The sequence below is a fragment of the Manis pentadactyla genome, chromosome 18 (genome assembly GCF_030020395.1).
Source record: "Manis pentadactyla isolate mManPen7 chromosome 18, mManPen7.hap1, whole genome shotgun sequence".
Classification (NCBI taxonomy): domain Eukaryota; kingdom Metazoa; phylum Chordata; class Mammalia; order Pholidota; family Manidae; genus Manis; species Manis pentadactyla.
Window position 1 is genome coordinate 27,605,653 of NC_080036.1, and position 22,811 is coordinate 27,628,463.

Below are 22,811 nucleotides of genomic sequence, written 5' to 3' on the forward strand. Positions count from 1 at the left end.
GCCTGCACAGCAGCTTTTCCCACGGCCCTGGGAGCTCCAGGTAACTCGAACAGAAAGTAGCTGCCAGCCTGGACAGGCATCCGGAGGCCCATCTCAAAGCTGCAGAGCTTCCCAACTGTTGGGTCTCAGGAGCCATGAGTCCCCCCAAAATCTGGGCAAGGGACATTGGGTCACCAAGTACTTATTATATAAAGTAGAGATGACAACTCTCCCCCAGGACATTGCAGCACCAGGAGCAGCCCATGGGCCCTTTAATGGGGTCTACTGAAGCTTTATAGCAACTGCATAACCTCGCTTCGCTAGTTTCACTGAAGAACGGTAAAGATGAACCCAAGTTAGGGACCCACTGGGACCCACTAGGCCACATGGGGGCCCCACTCACACTCCCAGCCCCAAGCCCCAGGCAGCCACAGAGGGGAGCGGAGAGGCAGATACCCTGTGAAGCCTGCTCTGAGGACCGAGGAAAAGGCGAAGGTTGGAGATGTTTAGGTCAAAGTCCACAGAGAAAAATGTAAAAATATGGCCAGAAGCTATCAGGAAGTGATGATAAGCCCAAAACGAACAGGACGTGGGAACTGGACTGAGCTAGGAAATTCCAAGGAGCCCAGAAGCCCGTGCCGAGGCCCAGCCCTCAGGCTGCCCCTGAAGAACTCGGGGAGACTCCCAGTGCTGCCCGGCCCCCTCCCGCCATGTGGCCCCGGCCGGAGGGAGGCCTGGACACAGGCCTGTTGTGGCCCGAGGCGCTCCAGTCTCTCCCTGGTGGAACTGCCAGCCCTTCGAGGGGCTCTTTCTCGGGGCCCCAGCTGCTTCCTTCCCCTGAGGGACAAACACAGGAGACAGTTTTGTGCAGAGCTTTTTAGTAGCTAAACGTGGCACCATGTGTTCCAAGGGCAATATAAATTACAGTATGCAAAACATACCGACTGGCTGAGGTAAAACACGCTGTTCCCACCTCACGGTCACCGTGAGGGGAAACAGATACTATTAAAAACATTTTGTTTATAAAAAACGTCCCCGAGGAAGGCCTCCGAGAGGGGCGTGAGGCTCACCCTCCACCTGGCGTCGGAGGCCCCGGGCCTGCTCCCGCGTGGCCCCGGCCCGTCCGCGACGCAGCCGGCCGGGCCCCGCTCCTGCCCCGCTACTGCCGGCCCAGAGCTCTGTCCAGGTTGCTCTTGATGGTGTCCAGGAAGTCCGCAGTGTTCAGGAAGTGCTCGTTCAGCTTCACGCTGCCGAGAGGACATGCGCGTGAGGGGCCGCTTGAGCCGGGCCCTTCCAGGGAAGAGCCCAGCCGGGGCATCAGGATGGCAGCCCTCCTGCGCCCTTGGGAAGGGGCACAGCCAGGTTACCGGCCCGCTGCCTACAGCCCACCGCCCAAGGGCCTCAGCAAACTCAGCAAGAACCTGACGGGGTCTGTTTCCTTTTCCAGGTCACTAAGCAGCTGGGGACAAGCTCTCCTGGGAGAAGCGTAGATGGATGCCGGGGGGCAAGGGCTCTGAGCAGTGGGCCTCGGGGAAGGGGACCAACTCACGCGGCCTGGACTGGAAGGCCTGGCCTGAGCCGTCCCTCAGGGCCGAGGACCTGTCCTGCCCCCGGGCCGCTGGCAGCTAGGCTGACTCAGGGGGCACCTCTAAGAGGGCTCCTCTGGCTTCTTCCCGCCCAGCCCTGAGGTCCCAGGAGGCCAGCCCGGCCCTCCACCACAGGCCACGCACTTGCTGAGGCCATGGATGCAGCCCGCCAGGTCCTTGGTCATGGCTCCGCTCTCCACTGTCTCCACGCACACCTTCTCCAGGGTCTGGGCAAACCTGCAGGAGACGGGGCAGAGTGAGAACCCGCCGCGCAGGGTCGGGGCGCAGGCCCCTCCCTCTGCACCCACCTGATGAGGTCCTGGTTCCCATCCAGCTTCCCCCGGTGCTCCAGGCCACGCGTCCAGGCAAAGATGCTGGCAATAGGGTTGGTGCTGGTGGGCCGGCCCTGGAGACGGAGCCAAATCAGCCCACAGGGGCCACCGAGATGCCACTGCCCACCCCTAGGCTGACAGGGGGAGGCCCGCCCTCCTAGCCCACGGGGCCAGCAGTTCCTGGGCATCTGGGGGTGGGTGGGCATGTGGCCACAGTCCCCACACTCACCTTCTGATGCTCCCGATAGTGGCGAGTGACCGTCCCGTGGGCGGCCTCAGCCTCGATGGTCTTCCCGTCCGGGCAGACCAGCACAGACGTCATCAGGCCAAGGGAGCCGAAGCCTGAAGGGTGGACGCCTCCTCTCAGCAGCAGCGCCTCCCCTCGGACCACCCAGCTCAGCCCCATGGCCCTCCACTCTGAGGAGCCTCCCAGCCACAAGCTGCCCCTCAGCTCACAACCCCAAAGTTCAGCGGGGAGGACACAACTGTTCGGGCTTGCCTACTCCTGTCCTGGTCCCTGAAGCCCAGCACAGAGCAGGGGGCACTCAAAGGTGACCATCGCCAACCCATTAACGTACATGTGAGTCCCCACCTATAGGCACCCCAGAGGCCACGGCCCCAAGGCCCAAGACCCCAGAGAGTTCTGCCCACCCAGCCTGGCTGGCGACCCAACGGCTTGTTCGAACAGGACAGATAAAACCTACTGCCAGCTATTCCACAGCAATCACTTTATCTGCTCCTCTTTTAAGCTACTTTAAAACTTTGTGATTTATTTCCAAATTTTCCTATGTCAACCTTTTCTGTTGTCAGGGTCTCCCGGGCTTCAAAAGCACCCCGTGGCACCAAAATAAGAATTGTAAGGCCCAAAAAAGAAAAAGTGGAAAACTTCTGGAAGAAAACTATTTGTCTAAGAAGTTGCGGTGTTGGGGCAGGGGAAGGGGGACGCTTCTCCACTTTTACCTGGACCTTCACTCTCACTAACTCCTTACATACCTCAGGGTAACTTTCATGCCCTTCTCTTCTATGGCTTTTCATCCTTCCATCCCAGATGGGAATTGTTTTAGTGAGAGGATGACCACTGAACTTTTAGAAATAAAGCCAAAGGTTTTTAAAAAGCATTGAGATTGTATGCTTTTCACTGCGACCAGACAGGCTCTGCTTTTGTCCTTATCAGGAGCTAGACCTCATCCCATCTCACAGAACCTCATTTCTCCTTCACTCCCTCTGTTTACACGTTGCCTGTTCCCGGCATCCTTCCTGCTCGTGTGCCCAGCACTGCTGGGCTATTTCTCACGGTTCTTCTCTAGTGGCCTCACCCACACCTTCTGCTGCAATCCGATTTCTCTTTTCGGACACTCTAGGACTTGGGGGCTTTATCGTCCTCTCCAGTATTCTCCTACATCTAAAAGGCTTACTGTGAAAAACGAATTCCGTGTTACATCAAAGAGTATTTTCCATTTTTCTACCACAACCAAACCTAGCCCAAACCTGGAGCCACACATAGTCACTTGGCCCCTGCATGGACAGGAAGAACCTCAGAGCCGACACACACACAGCCCTTCAGAATTTGAATTCCTGTGTCATTTTTCTGTAACAGCAGCCTTAGTAATACACCACTCCAAACCTAATTTATGGTCCTTCCTCACAGATGCCAGGTAACTTCTGCTCCCTGATGTCCACAGAGAACCCAGCAAGCCTCAGTTCTATGCTATCCTAGAGGTATTTTCTACCAAAGGGTCTGAAATTCCCCCAGGCAGAGAAGACCAACATCCATCCCCTCAGGGAGCAGGGCCCTCCCAGCATACCCTGGGCCAGGATGTCGGACTGCACATCTCCGTCGTAGTTCTTGCAGGCCCACACAAAGCCGCCTGAAGACTTGAGGACCTGAGCCACCATGTCATCGATGAGCCGGTGCTCGTACCAGATCTTATTCTTGTCGAAATCAGTCTTATAGTGCCTGAGAGCAAAAAGGCCGCTGTGGATAGAGGGCAGGAGGCTGACAGGTGGGGATCTCTCCCTGAGCCCCGTAGCTGAGCCTCATGCACTGCGGCAGTGACCGCCCTGGTAGGACGGGGCCCAAGGGGAGGAGGGAAGGAGGGCCGTGGAGCCCCTGGGAAGCGTTACTTCTCAAAGATCTCCTGGAAGATGTCCTTGAAGCGCCCGTCATAGGCTTTCAGAATGGTGTTCTTGGTGCTCATGTACAGCGGCCACTTCTTCTGGATGGCGTACTGGAAGCAGCTGTGCGCGAAACCCGAGATGGACTGCGAGGAGAGCGAGGTCCTTGGCGTGGTGGGCTCCCTCCCTCCACACGCCCCTCTCCGGCAGTCTGGGCTAACCCGGCCACCTTAGAGCGAGCATCTGTTGCTCCTGCTGGCCCAGCACCCCCCGCCCAGCTTCTGGGAGGAAGCAGCCCCCCACTCCGCTCAGGGAAGCTACCTCCCCTCGCCCATCCTCAGGCCGTACGGCTGGGATGGGCTCCGTCCTCCAACCCACCTGCCCGTCTCTACAACTGACAAAGCATCCGGGCTTATCCAATCAGAGCCTTTCATCTCCCAGGGCCTCTGTGACTGGCTAGAAATGGTCCTGCGAGCCAGGCCTAGTCCTCTGGCAGGAACCAGGAGCCAAAGGGCTTCTCTGATAGGGCAGCCACGCTGGCAGGTTAGCCTGAGCTACTGGTAGCTGCTGCTTCATGGCCTGAGAAAGAGGCCAACCAAGAGGAAAGACGAGCCAGGGGGTGGGGGATGGGGAGAGGACGACATGCGCACCCGGTCTCCTTGACTCACACGCCCCCGAGGTGCGTCCAAGCTGAGCCCAGCAATGTGGGAGCAGGCGCAGCAGGCTAAGCAGGAGCCCGGCACACGGGCACAATACAGGGCTCCCCAAACACATCCAAGTGGCTTCCAAGACACCCCTCAGGCTGCTGCCCACCAACCCGACTTGGCCCCAAGGGCAGCCGGGCCCAGGAGGAGCTTGGCCCGCAGCCGGGCCTCACCTCGTCGGTGTTGTACATGCCCATGCCCACGCCGCCGCCAGGGAAGGTGTACACCTCCCACTCCTTGGCACCACTGCCGTCCTTCGGGGTGAAGACAATCCTGAATGTGCCGGCCCGGCTGACCACAAAGTCTGTGGCCTTGTACTGCAGAGACGAAAGGATGGCTCAGGCCAGGGGCTCCAGAGGGGCGTCCCAGGCCCGCAGGGCCCAACGCCCACCAAGGCTGACCTGGTCACCGTGGGCGTGCCTGCCAATGGTGATGGGCCTGGTCCAGCCAGGGACGAGGCGCGGGATGTTTTTGCAAATGATGGGCTCCCGGAACACAGTTCCCCCGAGGATGTTCCGGATGGTTCCATTGGGACTCTTCCACATCTTCTTCAGCTTGAACTCTGAGGACAGAAGTGAGCAGCCCCACTGCAGCCTCCACCTCCCCACCGGAATCTGAGCCCAAGCAAGAACATAGCCAGAAAGGCGGCCTAAAAACCATCCTGGAAGCCTGAGAGTCTAGAGTGTGAATGTGCAGAAGACTCTTGACATCAGATTTCCAGGCTTCAAGGTGCAGCTCCACCACCTCCAAATGTGAGCTTCATGCAAGTGGGTAATCTGAACTGAAAAATAAAACTATTGATAAAACGCCTAGCCTTTCAGGTTGCTATGAGGATTGAATGAGCTTGCATGTAAAGTGCCTGGAACGGTGCCTGGCACACGGTAAGGCCTCAGCCAGCTGTTACTAGTCCCGCGTCATATGTGGACGTAGCTGTCTGATGAACCCGGGCAGCACACTGCCTCACTCCAGACCCTCCGGCTCTAGCCCCGGCACTGCCTCTAACAGGGTCCAGCCCAAGTTACTAAGACAATGACCGTCTACTTCCTTATCCGTAAAACGGGGATATATAAATCCCAGGGTGCAGGGGAAATAGAAGAAAATCTGCAAAAAGAGCTCAACACTAAAACGATTCCAATACCCAAAGGTCAGGTACAATGTGAAAGACAGGAGGGGGCCTGGAGAGTTTGGAGATGGCTTGTGACCACTCCTTTCTACCTCCCTTGTACTTCAGGAAGTGGAGAGAGAGAACTCTCCGAACTCTGAAATCCCCCTTTCTTGAATTTTCCAAACCTGGCCCCTCTGTCCACACACTTGTGTCATTCTATGGAATCCTCGAGAGTGACCCCCAGAACCAGCGGCCAGCGGCCAGTCCAAGCCTGGTGGCCACAGAAGCAGGGGGCAGACCTGTGACGCCAAGACAGTTGTAGGACACTAGCAACGCTCTCAAAGGCCTCCAAAGCGCTGAGGGGCATAGGCCTGACCCCAGCACTGCTCGGCACAGAGGTAGCTCCAAAGCCCCTGCAAACAGCCCGGGAGGCCAGAAGGACATCCTCGCTGTGACAGCATCGCCTTAGCTCCCTCCTCCTCCTCACGGTTACTGAGGACACCTACGCTGGCCAGTCATTCAGCACAGTAGTCACACCACCGGCCTGGAGCAGGGGACATGAATTCCAATCCATTTCTGCTGCGTCCTAACTGTGGAACCTGAGGCCAGCCCCCTTCATCACCTATCCTCACCCAGGCGCCTCCAAGGCTCCTCTGTCTGTCGGGCATTCGCAGGGAGGCTGGGGTCGCATCACAGCCCCTACCGTCCCAGCCCACCCACCTCCTCGCCCTCGCACCTTCCACACGGGCCTCATCAGGGGTGATGGTGGCGCACTTGACAGCCACGCTGTACTTCTGGGTGGCCAGCGCAGAGTCGATGGTGACCTGGTCGTCGGTCTGGTCACGGTTTGGAAGCCCCAGGTCGAAATACTTGAGCTGGACGTCCACGTGCGGCAGGATGAGCTAGAGACAGGCGGCCAGAACAAGGCTTCGGGCCAGATGCCTGTGCCTCAGGGACCGTGCAGGCCGTGGCAGGGGACACCCGGTCAGGGCAGGGGTGAGGGAAGGCCAGCGGAGGTGGGGGACAGTAGCAGAGGGCTGGTGTCAGCCATTCCTCAGTGGGGCCAGGCCAAAGCTGGCAGGCGGCAGGGGCTCTGGGGAGAGGCTGCAGCCCCTCGGAGGACTCATCCCCAAGTGTGGACCGTGTGGTCCCCGCGATGGCCCATCAACAAGCCAAACCCCCACTCCACGTGCATCTCGAATTCTCTATACACAGTGGCTTCCCTCTTCTTCCCCATTCAGAAGTGGCAATTCTCAACCTCCTTGCGGACGTGTACACAATGCAGGGGGCTGCACATGCACAAAGTGCTTTCCCAGGCAGACCCAGACCACAGGCAGCCACCCCAGGAACCATTTTTCATGGCGACTCAGACTTCTCACTGCCCTTCAACACACCCCATGGCCATGATGCAAGATGACATCTCAGAACGGCTGAGAAAAGGTGAATTATGCGCCCAGCTCCAGGTGGGCCACCCTGCACACCAGCTCTGCTCCCCTTCGTTCCCCCAAGGAAGCACATAGGATGTAGGCAATCAAGCTGGACAAGACAGAGACCAGCCTTCAGTCACACGCTTTTGAAAACACGCAGGCTTTGGCACCGGCACAGCGCACAGCCTTCCGGACAGGCCCCTACCTGCGCCGGGAGAACCCTGAGCTGCCCGGGCGTGACAGACGGGGGCGGTGGGAGGAGAGCAACACGACTGCTGCTTCCCACCAGGGCGACGCATGGATCCTGGGGACCTGAAGTGGGGCCCGGGAGACTGGTGCTGGGACTGAACCCCTGCCTGGACACAACACGATGGCCACCCACTCTGGGAGGGAACTACCTTCTCCTTGATGAACTGCCAGATGATCCGGGTCATCTCATCGCCGTCCATCTCCACCACCGGCTTCGCCACCTTGATCCTCTTGTTGGCATCTAGAACCAGGCACACACAGTGCATCATACCCCTGGAGAGTTGGTGGGGAGCCCTCTCCTCCACAGCCAGACCCACCCAATGAGGATGCGGTGGTCAGCCAGGGCCCCGGTGCCTAGCACCCACTCCCCCTTTGAAGGAGCGACTCCTGGACTGCTTGGAGGGTCTGGATCCCCCACCGAGTACAGCCAGAGAGGACTAGCCAGAAAGATGCCAGCCAGGCCACCAGATCTTCTCCCCTAGCATCTGAAGGCAGAGGAGAGCAAAAGCGATGAGAGCCAGCTGAGGCCACCTTGTCCAGCAGCAAGTAGGGGAGAGGCTGCCTATGGGCGGCTGCCAACTGGTTCCCCAGAGCAGCCTAAACCCCTCTTGTCCAAACCCTGTAATTCTATAAGCTACCCTACGTCCTTCCAAGAACAGCTTCTCAAAGTCAGCCAGTCACTAATGTCCTTGCCTGTAACCTGAGAGGCCAGCTAAGGGGAGGTGAGGAGGGACTGCACGGAGGGCCCCCCATCAGCCTGACAGACAGTCCTGCACCCTTCGCATGTCCCCACTTACTCTTCAAAACCACTCCCAAAAGGCGCAAAGGCAAGGCCAAAAGTTACACAGCTTACAAGCCGTAGATCTGGGAGGACTCACACCTTCCACAAAAGGAAGACAGGCTTAGGGCACCTGGAAATGAGCTCAGAACCCCAGTGCATGCCAGCTCGGGTCAGACAGTCCTGCCAGAAGAGATCAAAGGACCGGACAAGCGACTGACGCAGGTCCAGGGAGATGGAGGCGGACACAGGCGCTGGGGAGGCTCTTTGGGGAAGATCTGCCTCGTGAGAAAAACGAACAGTCTGGGAAGCAAATTCCAAAGTAAACTCAAGAAAATGGCCCATCCAATGAATCAGCGCAGGCAGCCTGGGGTGAGGCGTGTTGAACTTCTGCCTGCAGGACACCAGGGCATCCAGGCACCAACATGCACCCCTGCTACCGCCTGGGAAGCAGCGGCGACTGCAGAGCAGACAGATCTCGGAACACCTACAGGCAGGCCGCAGTCATCTGAAGCCTCGTCGCTCACAACCGAAACCCAGGCAGGAACGGCACGGCGGAGGGCTGGGCACTGTGCCCCGAGGCGCACCCCTCAGCCCTCACTTACGGCCCGTTTCCTCTGTTCCACACAATCCTTACAGACAGAGTTACCGGCCTTCTGCCTCACCACATACCAGACACAGTGAACCAGGAGAGGGGATGAGGGGGTTCACCTGAAAACACTAACAGCTGTTAGAGTGATGGCTGCCCAGTGGACAGCAAGGCCCAGAAGCCTATGAGAAGCGAGCCTAGAAACTAAAAAAGCAGAGTCAACCTAGGCCCAGTTGGAACACAAGGGAGCAAAGCCCAGCAGGCCCCAAACGTACCCCTGTCCTGCCACACACGCCACAGTCGCAACTCATCGTCAGCATAAGAAAAAGGTGAATGACATGCAGCAAAATGACTCACTTTACGAAGATGTGCAAACAGATTTTTTGAGATCTAAAAATAATCTCCCAAAGATGTGCAAACAGATTTTTTTTTCTCTTAATCTAAAAAGAATCTTAGCAAAAATGGGACCCAGGGAGCATGGCTTGTGTCAGAGTGGGGAGAGATCCCAGGTCCCTGGCTCAAGCAGCCTCTGGACACCCTGGTGGGTCAGACGTGCAGAAACCGAAAGCAATGCAGACTGGAAATATCTCACTCCCCAGAGAGCAAGGTAGACACTGCTGGCCCTGCTCCACCACCCTTCCCAGGATGCACTGGGGAGTCTGGACCCAAGCTACAAAATCCCATTCACCTTTCCTGGTCTGAAGCTTGAACAGGAAGGGCTTTAGGAATGCAACAAGTCTACTGGCCGTTGCAGAGCTAGCTTAGTTTTTAGGGGCACCTCCTATGAGTTAAGGTGATGAGAGCTAATCAAATTTTTTTAAATGTACTAAACCTACCATACTCAGGAGCCCTAAGAAGAGATTCTTTTAGGACCAGTCCTAAAGGTTGCAGCCTCGGCTTGGGTTCCATTCAAGTTCTGGGCTTCAGACAGCAGCCTGTGGGCTATGGACACAACTCCGTGGGGGAGTTCAAGGTTAAGATAACAAACAGCTGGCAGCCCTCTCTGCTGTGCACGCAGGTGTGAGGCCCTCAGACCCCGCAGGCCCCACATATTTACAACCAGATGCTAAGCACCTCTTCCTGAACACACAGCGCACAGTCATGCTCGCCCTCAAGAGTGAGTAAGGAAGGAGAAACCAAAGGTAACACGGAGAGGGCAAGCAGCTGTTTCCAAGGGCAGACTCCTGAAAGCACACGTCACAGGACAGCTGGGGACACGCGAGTCAAGGCAGCCAGCTTATTTTGTTTGGTCCAGGCAGTGGTTTTTTTAAAACATTCGTTGGTGACCAAGGTTTAAAAAATCAGGTGATTTCAACAAATCAAAAAAACAAATAACCCAACTAATACACAGGCAAAGGACTTGAACAGATGTTTCTCCAAATATGACATGTAAATGGCCAACAGGCACATGAAAAGATGCTCGACATCACTAAGCATTAGAGAAATGCACATCAAAACCACAATGAGATGCCGCCTCACACACATTAGCACAGCTACCGTCAAAAACACAAAACAGAAAACAAGTGCTGGTGAGGATGTGGAGAAACTGGAGCCCTTGAGCACTGCTGCTGAGAATGTACAATGGTGCAGCTGCTGTTGAAAACAGTGTGTGTGACAGTGCCTCAGAAAATAAACACAGAATTGCTGTATGTTCCAGCCATCCCACTTCTAGATATCTACCCAAAAAAATTAAAAGCAGGGACTCAAAGAGAGATTTGTACACTCATGTTCAAAGGAGAATTATTCACAACAGCCAAGAGGCGGAAGCAACACAAGCCCCCACCCACGGATGAGTGTGTAACCCAAACGTGGTGTTGACCTTCAGCAGAGAACAGGACTCTTTGCAAAGGAATCCAGAAAGGGCAAGAAAAAAATTGCTTCCCAAAAGTTAACGGATGTTCACGACTCCAGGTTTTTCCAGGACTGGGCCCCCCACCACTTAAAGGTGGATGCACCCTCAGTGATGGATGTGGACCCACCCCAACAGCTTTGGCTTTCGTCACAAATTCTATTCCACAAAGGCAAGTTCCCTCTGGATCGCCAGGAGCCCCCCAATGTGCCACAGTTACATACACAATATTGCCACATTTGCCAAACACTCTTTCAATCCAGCTGTGAGTGACATTTTTGGGAATAAATTAGACTCAATGTTGGAGATGCAAATTTTTAAGAAAAAAACTATTGCAATTTTTAAAAATTAAAGTATCACTGATATACAATCTTAAATTATTGTAACTCAGAACAAATGAGAAGCAGTTAACAAATGTCAAGATTTAATAATTTTATCGCCTAAGCTTTTCACAGTACCTATCCCACTCCAAAGATACATTTTAACTTGAATATATTTCAGAATGTGGTGTGTACATATAATGGAATACTTCCCCACCTCACAAAGGAAACGCTTACACATGCAACCATGTGCGTGAACCTTGAGGACATTATGCTGAGTGAAACAAGCCAGTCATATGAAGACAAATACCGTATGACTCCACTTTTATGAGGTCCTAGAATAGCCAGTTCAGAGAGACGGAAAGTGGGAAGGTGATGGCCAGGGGCTGGGCGGGGGAGGGGAGTGGGGAGTTGGTGTTTAATGGGTACAGAGTTTCAGTTTTGCAAGATGAGAAAGCTCTGCAGACGGGATGCACAACAACGTGAATATACTTAACACTACCAAACTCTACACTTAGAAGTGGTTACCGTGGACATTTTTGTTACGGATTTTACCACAATAACAAAAAAATACCTAAAATTTAATTTAAAAAAAAGTTAAACAAGTTAAAAAAAAAATCCCCAGGAGCTTTTACATAAAAACCCAGCCTGTCTTGGAGAAGAGTTGCTTCCCCCACACTGAGGCAAGGATGGGCTGGGCTAACAGCCTCTCCCATCATTCCAGGCTCCGCGGTGCCTTCCAGAGCACCCCAAGGCATCGGAGTTTGAGACTTTGCTCTTCAGCCAGTGGAGACACCCCATCATCCGGGAGCTCTGGGAGACAAGCTTCAACAAGCGACCTGAAATGCAGGGAACAGCAGCTGGGCTGCCCTTAGAGCCTCCAAGGGGCAGCCACCATGAAACCAACACAGGACATGCTGCCCACCACCCTCTGGGCCCGAGTGGGGGATGGAATTTAATTACACCCACCACAAGAGGCCTGTCGGGCCAGGTCTCCTCCCAGGTTGGGGCTCCCAGCACCCAACACCCAGTGAGGATTTCAAAACCCATCGTTGAGTCTCAGGATCCGCTCGCTGCTCGAAACGCAAGGCTAGAGGTCTCTTCCAAGACAGCCACCCCGGGAGGAACTGCCTTCACCACATTCCTACCCATGCTGCTCTCAGCCGAGAGGCCGCTCAGCCACATGGCCCAGCAGAAGGAAGGGGTGGCGAGGCCCCCAGTTCCTGGGAGCCCAAGAAGGCCGGGTGGCAATTCTGAAGAGACCTCGTATTTTCCCTGGTGTCACTGCTCATTCCTCGTCCACTCACACCCACATCCCAGCTATTAAAAAACCCTACTGGCTCTTCCTTCAAACTACACCCAGAATCCAACCACTTCTCAGCACCCCCTGGGGCCACCACCCAGGTCCAAGCCACCATCTCTTGCCAGATTATGACTATGGCCCCTGTCCAGGTCCCTGAAGCTAGAGTTTAATGTAAATCAAGTCATGACATGCCTCTCAAAACCCTGCAGAGCCTCCCCTTTCACTCAGACCAAAGGCCAAAGCCCCCCATGTGGCCTGCAAGCCCTCCCCCGTCCCACTGCCTGACCTCACCTCCTCTGGGGCACCTGCAAGAACGATGGGTGGGCCTCGGGCCCTCTTGCCCCTCTTCTCCCATGAGCAAGGGGACACTCCGCTCCTCTCCTCCGCTGCGGCCTTGGCACCTGCGGCTTCCTCCTCCCCTGGTAACTAAATGGCGCCGTCCCTTCACTCCCAAAGCGCCTCAGGCAATGAGGTCCTTAATGGCTGTCCCATCCAACTTGTCACCCACCTTCCTTACTTGTCCACTTTCGTTCTTGTGCCCATAAATCACACTGCCAACTTCGCTCTTGTTTACTCTGTCCCCGTGTTAGAATGTAAGCTCCATAGGGGCAGAAATCTTTGCCTCTTATCCTCAGCTCTGCCCCCTGACCCCTCTGGAACATGGTAGAGCACAGTACTTGTTGAAGGCATGAATGAATGTCAAGTTTCAGTCAATTCTATCTGTGGTAAGGGCTTCCCTGCCCTCAAGTCCTATCTGGATGAAATGTGCTCCCTTCTGTATCCCCCACATCGGACCCCACTAGACCATCGCAAATAGACATGGGGGGCATCTCTGCCAGGCAATGGGTTCCTGGTCACGGAGAAGCTCACAATTTATGTTGTGTTAATATTTACAGTCTGCTGGCATTTTAAACATGCATTTACAGAAGTATAAACTCCAGGGCAGGCCACAGAGCCTGGCTTCCTGTGATCATTGAGAAGTTTCCATACCCAGAATGGAATCAACACAAGAGGCCTCCACCGCAAATAGAGGATTTGGGGGGCAGGTCCCAGGCTTTCCAAAAGAAAGGCTTTTCCTCAAAACCTACTGAGCTTTAAACACAACCACCTAAAACAGCTCTGATGGTCTTTTGTGATATGGCTGAAACACAGCTTGGCAGAGAACACAGGACTCCACTGGTGGGTCTGCAAAACTCGGAACAATCATTAAGTAATTTACCCTGGAATCTAGGCCTGCAGTCAAGTCATCAAGATCTGAGAAGTAATTCTCAGGCTAGGAGTAGAGCAAAGTAAAGCCGGGTAAGTAATCTTCCCACTGAGCAGCTGAGCAGAGGACACCTTCATTTCCCCAAACTCTTAACTTATCAGAACCACCACCTGCAGACGCTGGAGGCCTATGAGTCGCCAAACTAGAGACATGTGGGAATTAGGAGGCAGCAAAGACACAAGAATGTTTCAGCCAAAAAAATATTCTTTCCTTGTCATCTAGGGGAATGCCAAGTATTCTGTCTCCAGCAGTGTTGCCTGGTTACAAACTAGCAAAGGTTACAATTGTAGTCTCATGTCCAAGGCAAACCCCTGGTGCTGTCCCCATTAAGAACCAGCCCACTTGGGAACTTCTGGAAGGACCTGCAACTGGCTGCTCTTTTTATGTGTTGCCGAAAAGTTCAGGTCCCAAAGGGGCTTTGTTTTCTTGTTTGTGTGTTGGGGTGGGTGGAGGGGGTTGTTTTTGTTTTTACCATCAATGAAGAAAAAAGGGAGAACTGGAGAATGTATCTAACCTGCCCCATATTCTGCTGACGCTGGTGACATATGGGAAACTGTTTGGGTCCTGGGGGCAATTGGAACCTTGGAGTTGCAAGGCTGACCTCTTGGAGACAAATACCGTAAAGCAGAAACGTCCCTTTCTCCTTGGCAGGAGAGTGGGGGGGGGTGGCCGGGGCCCAAGCTCTTGCAGCCCTCCTCTCCCCAGCTCCGGTCAGCTGATCCCACACTGGGTTAAAGATTACCCACTCCAGCAGGAAGGCCAGACCGCCTGGGCCCCACCCCCTCTCTCCCTCACTCTCCTGGCTCCCCCACCAAAGGGCTCCTGGCCAGGTCAAGGTAGGGGTTTCCGTGGCAACAGGCACTAGATACAGCCAAGAGACCTACATTGTTTCCTGCCTTTTGCATGGAGAGCCAGGGTGCCGCCCCCATGCCCACATGCCGGCCCTGGCATCCATAGTAATGGAGGTTCAGGCTAAGGCCTGCTCACTGTGACCCGACTGTCTTCTCTCCTAGGCAGGCAACTAAAGGTACCACGGAAGCTGTAACGAACAACTGGGGAAAGTGACATTTAGGCGCTGCTGCAAGGTCTCCCATTGGGGTGAGCGGGGCAGAGCCAAAGAGCAGCACAGGCTGGCTGGGAGAAAAGGCAGGTCAAGCCAAGAAGAGGGCCCAGGACGGAGCCTCAAGTGCCCGACACGGGGAAAGGGGGCGTCCAAACAAAAGAATATAAAGGGCGCTCCTTCAGCTGTCGCGTAAAAGGCTCCAAAAATAGCTGACAAGGGCCTGTCAGCGAGGACGGATTACAGCGCGCCTGGCTAAAAAGGAAGGGGAAGTGGGTGCCTCCTCCCTCCCGCCTTTGTCTGAGCAGGACCGGCGCCGCGACCCTCCCTCTCTCGGGGCTCCGCGCGCTCCAGTCTGCGCGGGTCTTCCCCCGGGGGCGCAGAGCGGGCAGGTTACTCTCCGGCCCGGAACACCCCCTGCAGGAATCCCTGGGGGGCCGGGCGCAGGGCCGCAGGGCAGCATCGCCCGGGCCACCAGTTGCCACCGTCCTTCAAGTCCACACCCTGCGCCCGGGGCGGCCTGGAAGCGTGGGGCAGCGTGGCGCGTCCCCGTCCCCGGCTCTTTGTGCTCCCAACCCTGCGGTGCCGGGCCCCCGAGCCTCCTAGGTCGCCTCCCTGGCCCCAGCCCGGGAGGCCGCCACGTCGCGGTGCCCGGCGCGCCCCGCCCGGACCCTCCTCGTGGCACTCACAGTGGCGCCGCGGCGGCTCTTGCAAGCTGGGGGCTGTCAGGGCCGCCGGCGCCCAGGCCGGCCCAGAGCCGGGGGCTCTGCAGAGGGAGCGCACGACCCGCAGGTACCCAGCCATCCCGAGTAGGTGCGAAGCAGCCGCCGCAGGCGAGATCCGAGCGCCGGCCGCTGCTTGCAGCTGCCTGGCTGCTGGCGGCCCGGGGCTGGCGAGGCTGCCGGGCGCGGGCGGCGGGACGGGGCGGGGCCTGGGCCCACCACCCCATTGGCGAGGAGGCGGGCTGGGGCGGGGCCAACGCGGTACGTTGGCGCCGCCAGAGGCTCAAGGGGACCGGAGCGCGGAGCGAATGATACCAGGGAGCCGTCAGCGTGGGTAGCAGCTGGGGGTCAGGGGAGCCGTCAGCGCCGCCAGAACGCTCTCTCCTGGATGCCTTATTTAAGCCAGGGGCCAGCTGCTGACAAATGAACCTGAACCCAAAACGGCAGCTGTGAGCGAACTGCTGGGTCCTTTGCGCTCACTGGGCTGAAACCCCAGGGAGCATTAACCCGGAGCAGCCTCAGCCCTCTTGAAGTGGGGACCACGGGCCCCTCGGGGCCCCTCAAGTTCGCCCTCGGATCCTGCCATCCCCTCGCGTTGTGTAGACTGACCGGAGTACCTCCTCTGCTTCTCACCAGAAAGGTCAAGTGCTAATCCTCGAAGTCATTAAGCGTGGACAAGAGTCTGTTTTCTGTCCGAGATGGGAATTGTAACAGCAACAGGGCTTCCGAGAGGCTGGGGTGAAGGGACATCCGTGAGAGGCCTGGGGCTCACGCAGCGCGTAACCACGACCACCACGCGTGTCGCGTCCCAGTGGGAACTCGGGGGGCCTAGGCCGAGTAAAGTCAGCGTCCACCTAGGCAAACAGTCCTGGTTTGGCCTGTTTTCGTACAAAAGGTGACGCTGACTGGTTCTGCATCACAACCAAAGTCTGTCTTCACCTGTTTTCTTGAAATGGGACCAGGTGGGGCTGCATTTTACGTAGAGAAGTCTGACCCCAACCCCCTCCCTCCCATCACACCAACTCACTGCGCAGACTACCTACCACGGGCCTGCACGACCTTCCCAGCTCTCCCCTTCCTGGCTGCAGGGTCATCATAGCCCGATGGAGCTAGGCCAGGAAAATGACCTTGAATTTCTGACTCCAGAGCTTCCTTCTCCCTGTCCCAATCAGAAAGAGCTGCTGCCATGGCCCCGAGATCCAGGGCTGGGCCCAAGGGGAGGCTGCTTTTGGACCCCCCCATGTCTGAGTCCTCAGTCAAAGGCCTGATCTTGGGCTGGCATATCCCAGAGTGACCCAGAATGACCCATCATCCCTTTAACTTTGTCCCCAATTCTCTTGCTCAAAATACAAGTAGAGCCCATAGAAGCCTCTGGTATCTGTCATGCCACCTGTATTATGAGGCACCTGGGCCTCAGGGTCCATACCTGTGAACTGGGAGAATGGACTCCCTGAGACTCCTTCTGGCGCAAACTGTCAGACTTTGGTTGTGTATGTCAACTACCCACACTGCCACTTCTGAAACAGTGCTAAAGAAACTGCTGCCCACCTGCCAGGGGTTCATCTGTTTCTGTACATGGTGAGCATGGTGTCAGGGTCTGGCAAGAGGCAGTACTGAAGTCTCAGTGTGTTCCAGTCTGGCCTTTGCCTGAAGAGGGCTGACAGGGTGGGGACAGGGGTGGGGGACCACACGTGTCCTGTGCAAGGACAGCAGCAGCCCCGGGGCAGTGGAGCCAAATTATTCAGGTTAAACTGCCTCTGGCCGCCTGCCTCCCAGAGCTCCTGCTCCACGCCAGCTTCCCTACGCAGGACCTATTTGGTGAGGCAGCTGATGTCAGCTCCACAGGCTCAGAGAGGTCGGGACACTTGCTCAATCACACAGCTGGACAGTAGCAGAACTCCAGTTCATACCCACATACCCATCTTACAGTCCTATTGCTCTTCTGAAGAGAAAAAAGGAGAAACCCTTATTTACTGCATTTGTTCAGAATTCCTGGTGGTGGTAACTACCGGTCAGGAAAGCCACTCAGAGAAAGATGGTGTTTAAAGGAGAAGTGCTTAGGTCCTCGGGTCTGGGGTTAGCAAACTGGAAACCCCCACTCTTGCCCATTTAAACCAGAGCCCAAGTAGTTATGGATGTAGGCCATATGCAAGTTCCCTGTGGAGGCGCACAGATGCACGGCGCTCAGCCCCTGCCTGCCAAGGCCTGGACACAGCAATGCGATCACAAATCACTCACAGAGGAAAGGGGCCCAGAAAGAATTTAGACTACACAGGAGACATCTGTCAACGAGAAAACAGTCTCTGATGGGGAGACTCTGGTAAATTGAGGGCAGGAACACCACCAAGCTGGCTTGTACGGAGACAGAAGATCTGGGAGGAGGCTGGACAGGCAGTCTGGGAGAGCTGATAGATTTGCACTTCCTCCAAGCAGACACTCCAGGCCATTGCTTCTGTGGTGTTTGTAAGTGCGGGAAATATCTGGCAATGGCAATGAGGGGGTGGGATGTTGGAGATTAGGGGAGTGGGCATGGGGAAATGAGGCCAGGGTCCCTCAACCAGAGGCAGGCCTGACACAAGGTGCTTGCGCCACCCTCAAGAAGGGCAGGACTCCAGAGAGGCGGCAGCAATGGAACAGGCAGCAATTGCCACTGGCTGCACTTGGGGTAGGAGAGGAGTCAGAGCAACTGAGACTTCCATCCCTGGGGCTGGAAAAGTGGTGCTAGCATTATGAGCAGTCAGAAAATAGGAGGAGCGGGTTGGAGGGAGGCATTGGCTAGCAGAGCTATTTATGGTCATCTCTAAACTGATTTCCCTGCCAGCATCTGCTCTGTCTCCATCTGCCTTAGCCCTGATCCAGCACCTTCACCCTGAAGGGCAGCCCGAAGCAATTACCCACAGCTCAACTCTGTGCGTGGTGACCAGCTGCCCGATGCAATAACATCTGAATAGCTTAGAGCATTCGTGGCCTTTACCTTCCCTCACCACCCTTTCTCTTCTACTATTTACTGTCCCCAAGAACCCGAAATTTAGCCATTCCCCTGAATAGCCCCTGACTGAGCTTTTGCACTGGCCCTTCCTTCCATCAAGTAGAGTCTTTCCTCTTCCAGTGGCCAGAGCCAGCTCATTCTTGGTGGCCAAATCCAAACTCGCTTCTCAAGCCCACACCGGGTGGGAGGAGGGAAGGGGGTGACACAACACTCACTTGCACCTGAGTCATCATGCCAGGTAAACAACAACCCCCCCCCATGCCCTCTTCTTAAGAAGGAGAACATACACTACTCTGACTTTGACTTCATAAAATAAATCTATGGACAATAACAGGGGAGGTCCAGAAACAAACTCGGAAGGTTTTAAAATACTATTTCATTTTATGTAATTTTCTCTCAGGTTGCTTAAATTAATCCAAAAATTCCTAATAAAAGGAGAGCTCCGAAGCTGGAGCAAGAGGAAATTATTTAAAGGCATTAAAAAGAACCAGAGGGCAGCCTTATTACCCTGTTGGCAGCAGATTCCCAGAACATAAAGGTTTCTCCCTGTTTGCCCAAGTCATTTGTTATAATTGTCTCGTTGCCCGGGCAAGTCACTTAACTTCTCTCTGAGCCTCAGTTTCTTCATCTGCAAATGGGAATAATAGCAGTACTTACTCATAGTAGTTATTTGGATTAAATAAATTCATGCAGGTAAAATGTTTAGCATGGTGACTGGCACTGATGGATAGAAGAAACCTGCTTTTTTTTTTAATTCAGTTGAGTAAAATTTAAAGTTCTTATTAACAATATGAATAGGCATTATTCAACAATTCATGAATTGGGCAGCATCTCATCAGTGGGTAGAAAGGAGCTACGAAGAGCTGTACAAAATGAAAAGCTTTTATAGGCAGAAGCAGGAGGGAAAAGGAAGTTTCTAGAAAAAAAATTTCAGGCAAGGTTCAGCTTCCTATGAGGAATGAAAGGGGGTTAGAGGGCAGATTACTTCACTCATACTGACTAGGTAATTCCAGATTGACTGTTACAGGTCCTATTCCTAGGAGAGGCCGAGACTGCATTAGGTTAGGTAGTAAGTCTTAGTTTTCTTACTTGGGGCTTATCCCAAGTGACTCCATTTTGAGCCTATTGTCTCACTTTTAACAGTGGTGGTGTTAATATTCCCTGTTCATTCACATCTACTCCATACCATCTACTGAGCTCCTGTTGAGGCAGGCTAGAAGGGACAGAGGGACTCACGGTTTAAATCAGAAGGTATGGGATAACGGGATGTTTACAAAGTACAAAGTGGCAGGATGTTCAAGGTTCCAAATAACAGGTACAAAACAACACGATGCTTGCAGACCTGAACATACCAAAATAAACTCTTAATGGTCTGCCTACTAAGTCAATTTCCTCTTAAGAGGAGACCTTTTCTTTCCCTCACTAGGCATTCACAACCCAGCCCATTAAGCAAATTACACACCCCTGCATTCATGAAGATTCCAAGGGGACTCCATCTGTACCCTGTGGGTAAAACTAATATTTCCAGAATATCTCCCCTGGCTTTAGTAAAACTGCATATCAACAGGCATTCCTCAGGGGTGGAGAGCAGTAGTTCATCTCCATATCAGTGGGTAATTACCTGGGCAACTCAGGGCTTACGAAACTGAGAGGTGAGGGGGAGGGCTGGTTTGCTTCTGCCTGAGTAGAGGAAAGAGAGACAGCCCCGGACTGCAGTTTGTAAGCAAAAAACAGGTTTTAAACTTTATTTCTCCCTTTGACTGATTTCGGTTTTAGAGGTATTTTGCCCCGGGATTTCCTCCCCCCTGGACTTACAATCCCTTATAGGAGACCCAGCTCACAGGGCTGCTCTCTAGACCTGCTCTTGAATTCTTTCTCAACCAGAGTCAAGAACCCTCTCCAGGGGCTGAGGTGTCACCTAGGTAGCAGGGAGACCTCCCCAGATTGGATTTCCTGATAACGCTCTGACATGACAGGTGTGACCCAGGGATGGATAAGAGGACACATTCCACTCCTGAGAGGACTTCAGTTCACTAGGGGTGTCAGGGAGATGGATGTGCAAACAGGCCATTTGAAAATACAGTGGCTCTGGCTGGAGGGCCTGTTGGTTAGGACAATCTCCTTGGAGGGCAATTTATTAGCCTGCCATCCTATTATAAAGTGCACATACCTTTTCATCCAGCAATTCTACGTTGAGGGATTGTCACCATAGAAATACTCACCAAATTGTGCAGAGACATAAGGGCAAGGTATTCACAGCCACATTCTTTTTGTAATAGGGAAAAATGAGGAATGACCTAAATGTCCATTGTAAGTTGTATTGAGAATGAGGTAGATTTATATTTCCTGATAGAAAAATATATTGTGATATGGTAAGTGAAAACAAAGTTTAAAAGAAATAGCCCATCCTTTTATTTATTAACTATATATCTTTATGTATTTATAGGTAACTATAAATACATATATATGCACACACAAAATTGAAGGTACATAAACCAAAGAGTGAGATTATGACAGACTCTCAATTTTTACTTTATACATTTCTGCAGAGTCTGAATATTACCTAATAAGCATCTATTACATTTGTAACCAGAAAAAGAATAATATTTATGTCTTTTTAATTCTTAAAACAAATCGCCACAGTAATATATGCTATACAGAGTGTCCCATGTCCCAGCACAGCTCTCTGGCAGCTTCCTTCAAACTGAGGCTTTTCAGTTAGCATTCTTTCCATCCTGGGGGAAGGGAAGGGTTAAAGGGGCTGGGAGAGAGGCGAAGTGAGGTAAGGGGGTGTAACTGGAGGTAGGGCGGCTATTTTCCTAGCCCAGGGCAAAATACCTTTGAAACCAAAATCAGTCAAAGGGAGAAATAAAGTGGAGGAAACCTGTTTATTGCTTACAAGCTGTTATCCGCTTCCGCTTGCCCACCAGCCCGTGTCTGTCTCTCCCCACCCGGCTGCAAAAAGGGACCCGACTCAACCTCTCCCATCCAGATATGCCCCGCTCCCCCTCTAATCACCTATTGATATGGAGATGACCTACTTCTCTTCACCCCTTGTAAACACCTATTGATATGGAGATGCACTAAGGCCAGGGGAGAGATTCTGGAAATATTACAATTTTACCCACAGGGGTTGAGGGCCCCTGGCGTGCCCAGGCTGCAAGGGACCCTGGGCCGCTGCACCCCAGCTGCTCCTGTGGAGGCCACTGGACTGCTCCTGGGGACAGACATAAGAGGATGAAAGACAATGTAATATACCAAGTGAGGTGGGGATGAGGACACAATGTTGCCATCTGACCTAGAGCAACGGTTTTCAAAGTGAGGTCAGCAGACCCTGGAGGAGGCTAGGAGGTGTCCACCAGGTCCAAACTAGTTCCATGATAATACTAAGAAGCCGCTGGCCTTTCTCAGTGTGGTGGCATTAGCACAAGTGGTGCAAAAGCAGAGGTGCTGAAAGCTGCTCGCACCTTACCGTGAACCATCCCAGAGGCACCAAACTACAGGGGTGACTTTACTGCTCACCAAGCATGCCCTCTCTGTCTTTAAAAAAAAGTCTGTCAGTAGGGATCCTGAATAAGGCAGTCACCAGGGATCGTTTTATTAAATCTTAAGTCTTAATCTTTCTAATTTCCTACATAATCAAAATGGAAAGTATATATAAAGCACTCATGCTGCAGATCCACAGGAGATGGTTGTCTCCTGGAAAAGCAGTAAAGTTTGTCTGACTTGTGAGCCAAAGCAGCTGCTCTTTTCACACATCACCATTTTAACTGTAAAAATAACTGATGGAGAAACCATAGTGTGGGTAAAATTGTAATATTTCAGAATATCTGGCCTGGCTTTAGTGCATATGCATTATCAACAGGCGTTCCTCAAGGGTGGAGAATGGTGCATCTCCATATCAGTGGGTAATTAATTACCTGGGCAACACCTGAGAGGTGAGGGGGAGGGCTGGGTTTGCTTCTGCCAGAGTAGAGGAAAGAGAGACAGCCCCTGACTGCAGTTTGTAAGCAAAAAACGGGTTTTAAACTTTATTTCTCCCTTTGATCTCCGTTTTAAAGGTATTTTGCCCTGAGATTTCCTCTCCCTGGACTTACACCGTAGTTATTCAGGCCTGAATATTTGGCAGATATTTTCTCCAAAATGAATGAAATAAGCCAGTCAATTCAAGGAAATAACTGACTGCATTTATTGCCAATGATAAAATTGGAGCTTTCAAGGGAAAACTAAAATTTTGGAAAACTTGTATATACTTGGAATATTGTATATTTGGAAAACTTGTGCTTGAGAGTGTCTCAGTTCTTAAAGCTGTTTCTGATGAGGTTGATGGTATTACCTAATGTGATTTTTTTCATAATGTATAATGCAATGTGTCAATTTTTGGAAGATCTGCATAACTCAGGGATCCAATGTTTTCCAAATGGCCTATGTGTGATG

At 53.4% G+C, this 22,811-nt stretch overlaps 1 protein-coding gene across 1 annotated transcript; it reads right to left on the reverse strand.

Annotated features, from left to right (window-relative positions):
- Window positions 1-840: 840 nt before the first annotated feature.
- IDH2 (isocitrate dehydrogenase (NADP(+)) 2) lies at window positions 841-15,580 on the reverse strand. The gene is made up of 11 exons (XM_036931988.2): window positions 15,353-15,580; window positions 7,647-7,738; window positions 6,558-6,723; window positions 5,118-5,278; window positions 4,890-5,033; window positions 4,022-4,158; window positions 3,703-3,854; window positions 2,127-2,239; window positions 1,874-1,971; window positions 1,710-1,802; window positions 841-1,226 (listed from the first exon to the last, which is right to left on the reverse strand). Exons 1-11 carry the CDS (start codon window positions 15,465-15,467, stop codon window positions 1,139-1,141), a joined length of 1,359 nt encoding a protein of 452 aa, XP_036787883.1. The 5' UTR covers window positions 15,468-15,580; the 3' UTR covers window positions 841-1,138.
- Between the last annotated feature and the right edge of the window lie 7,231 nt (window positions 15,581-22,811).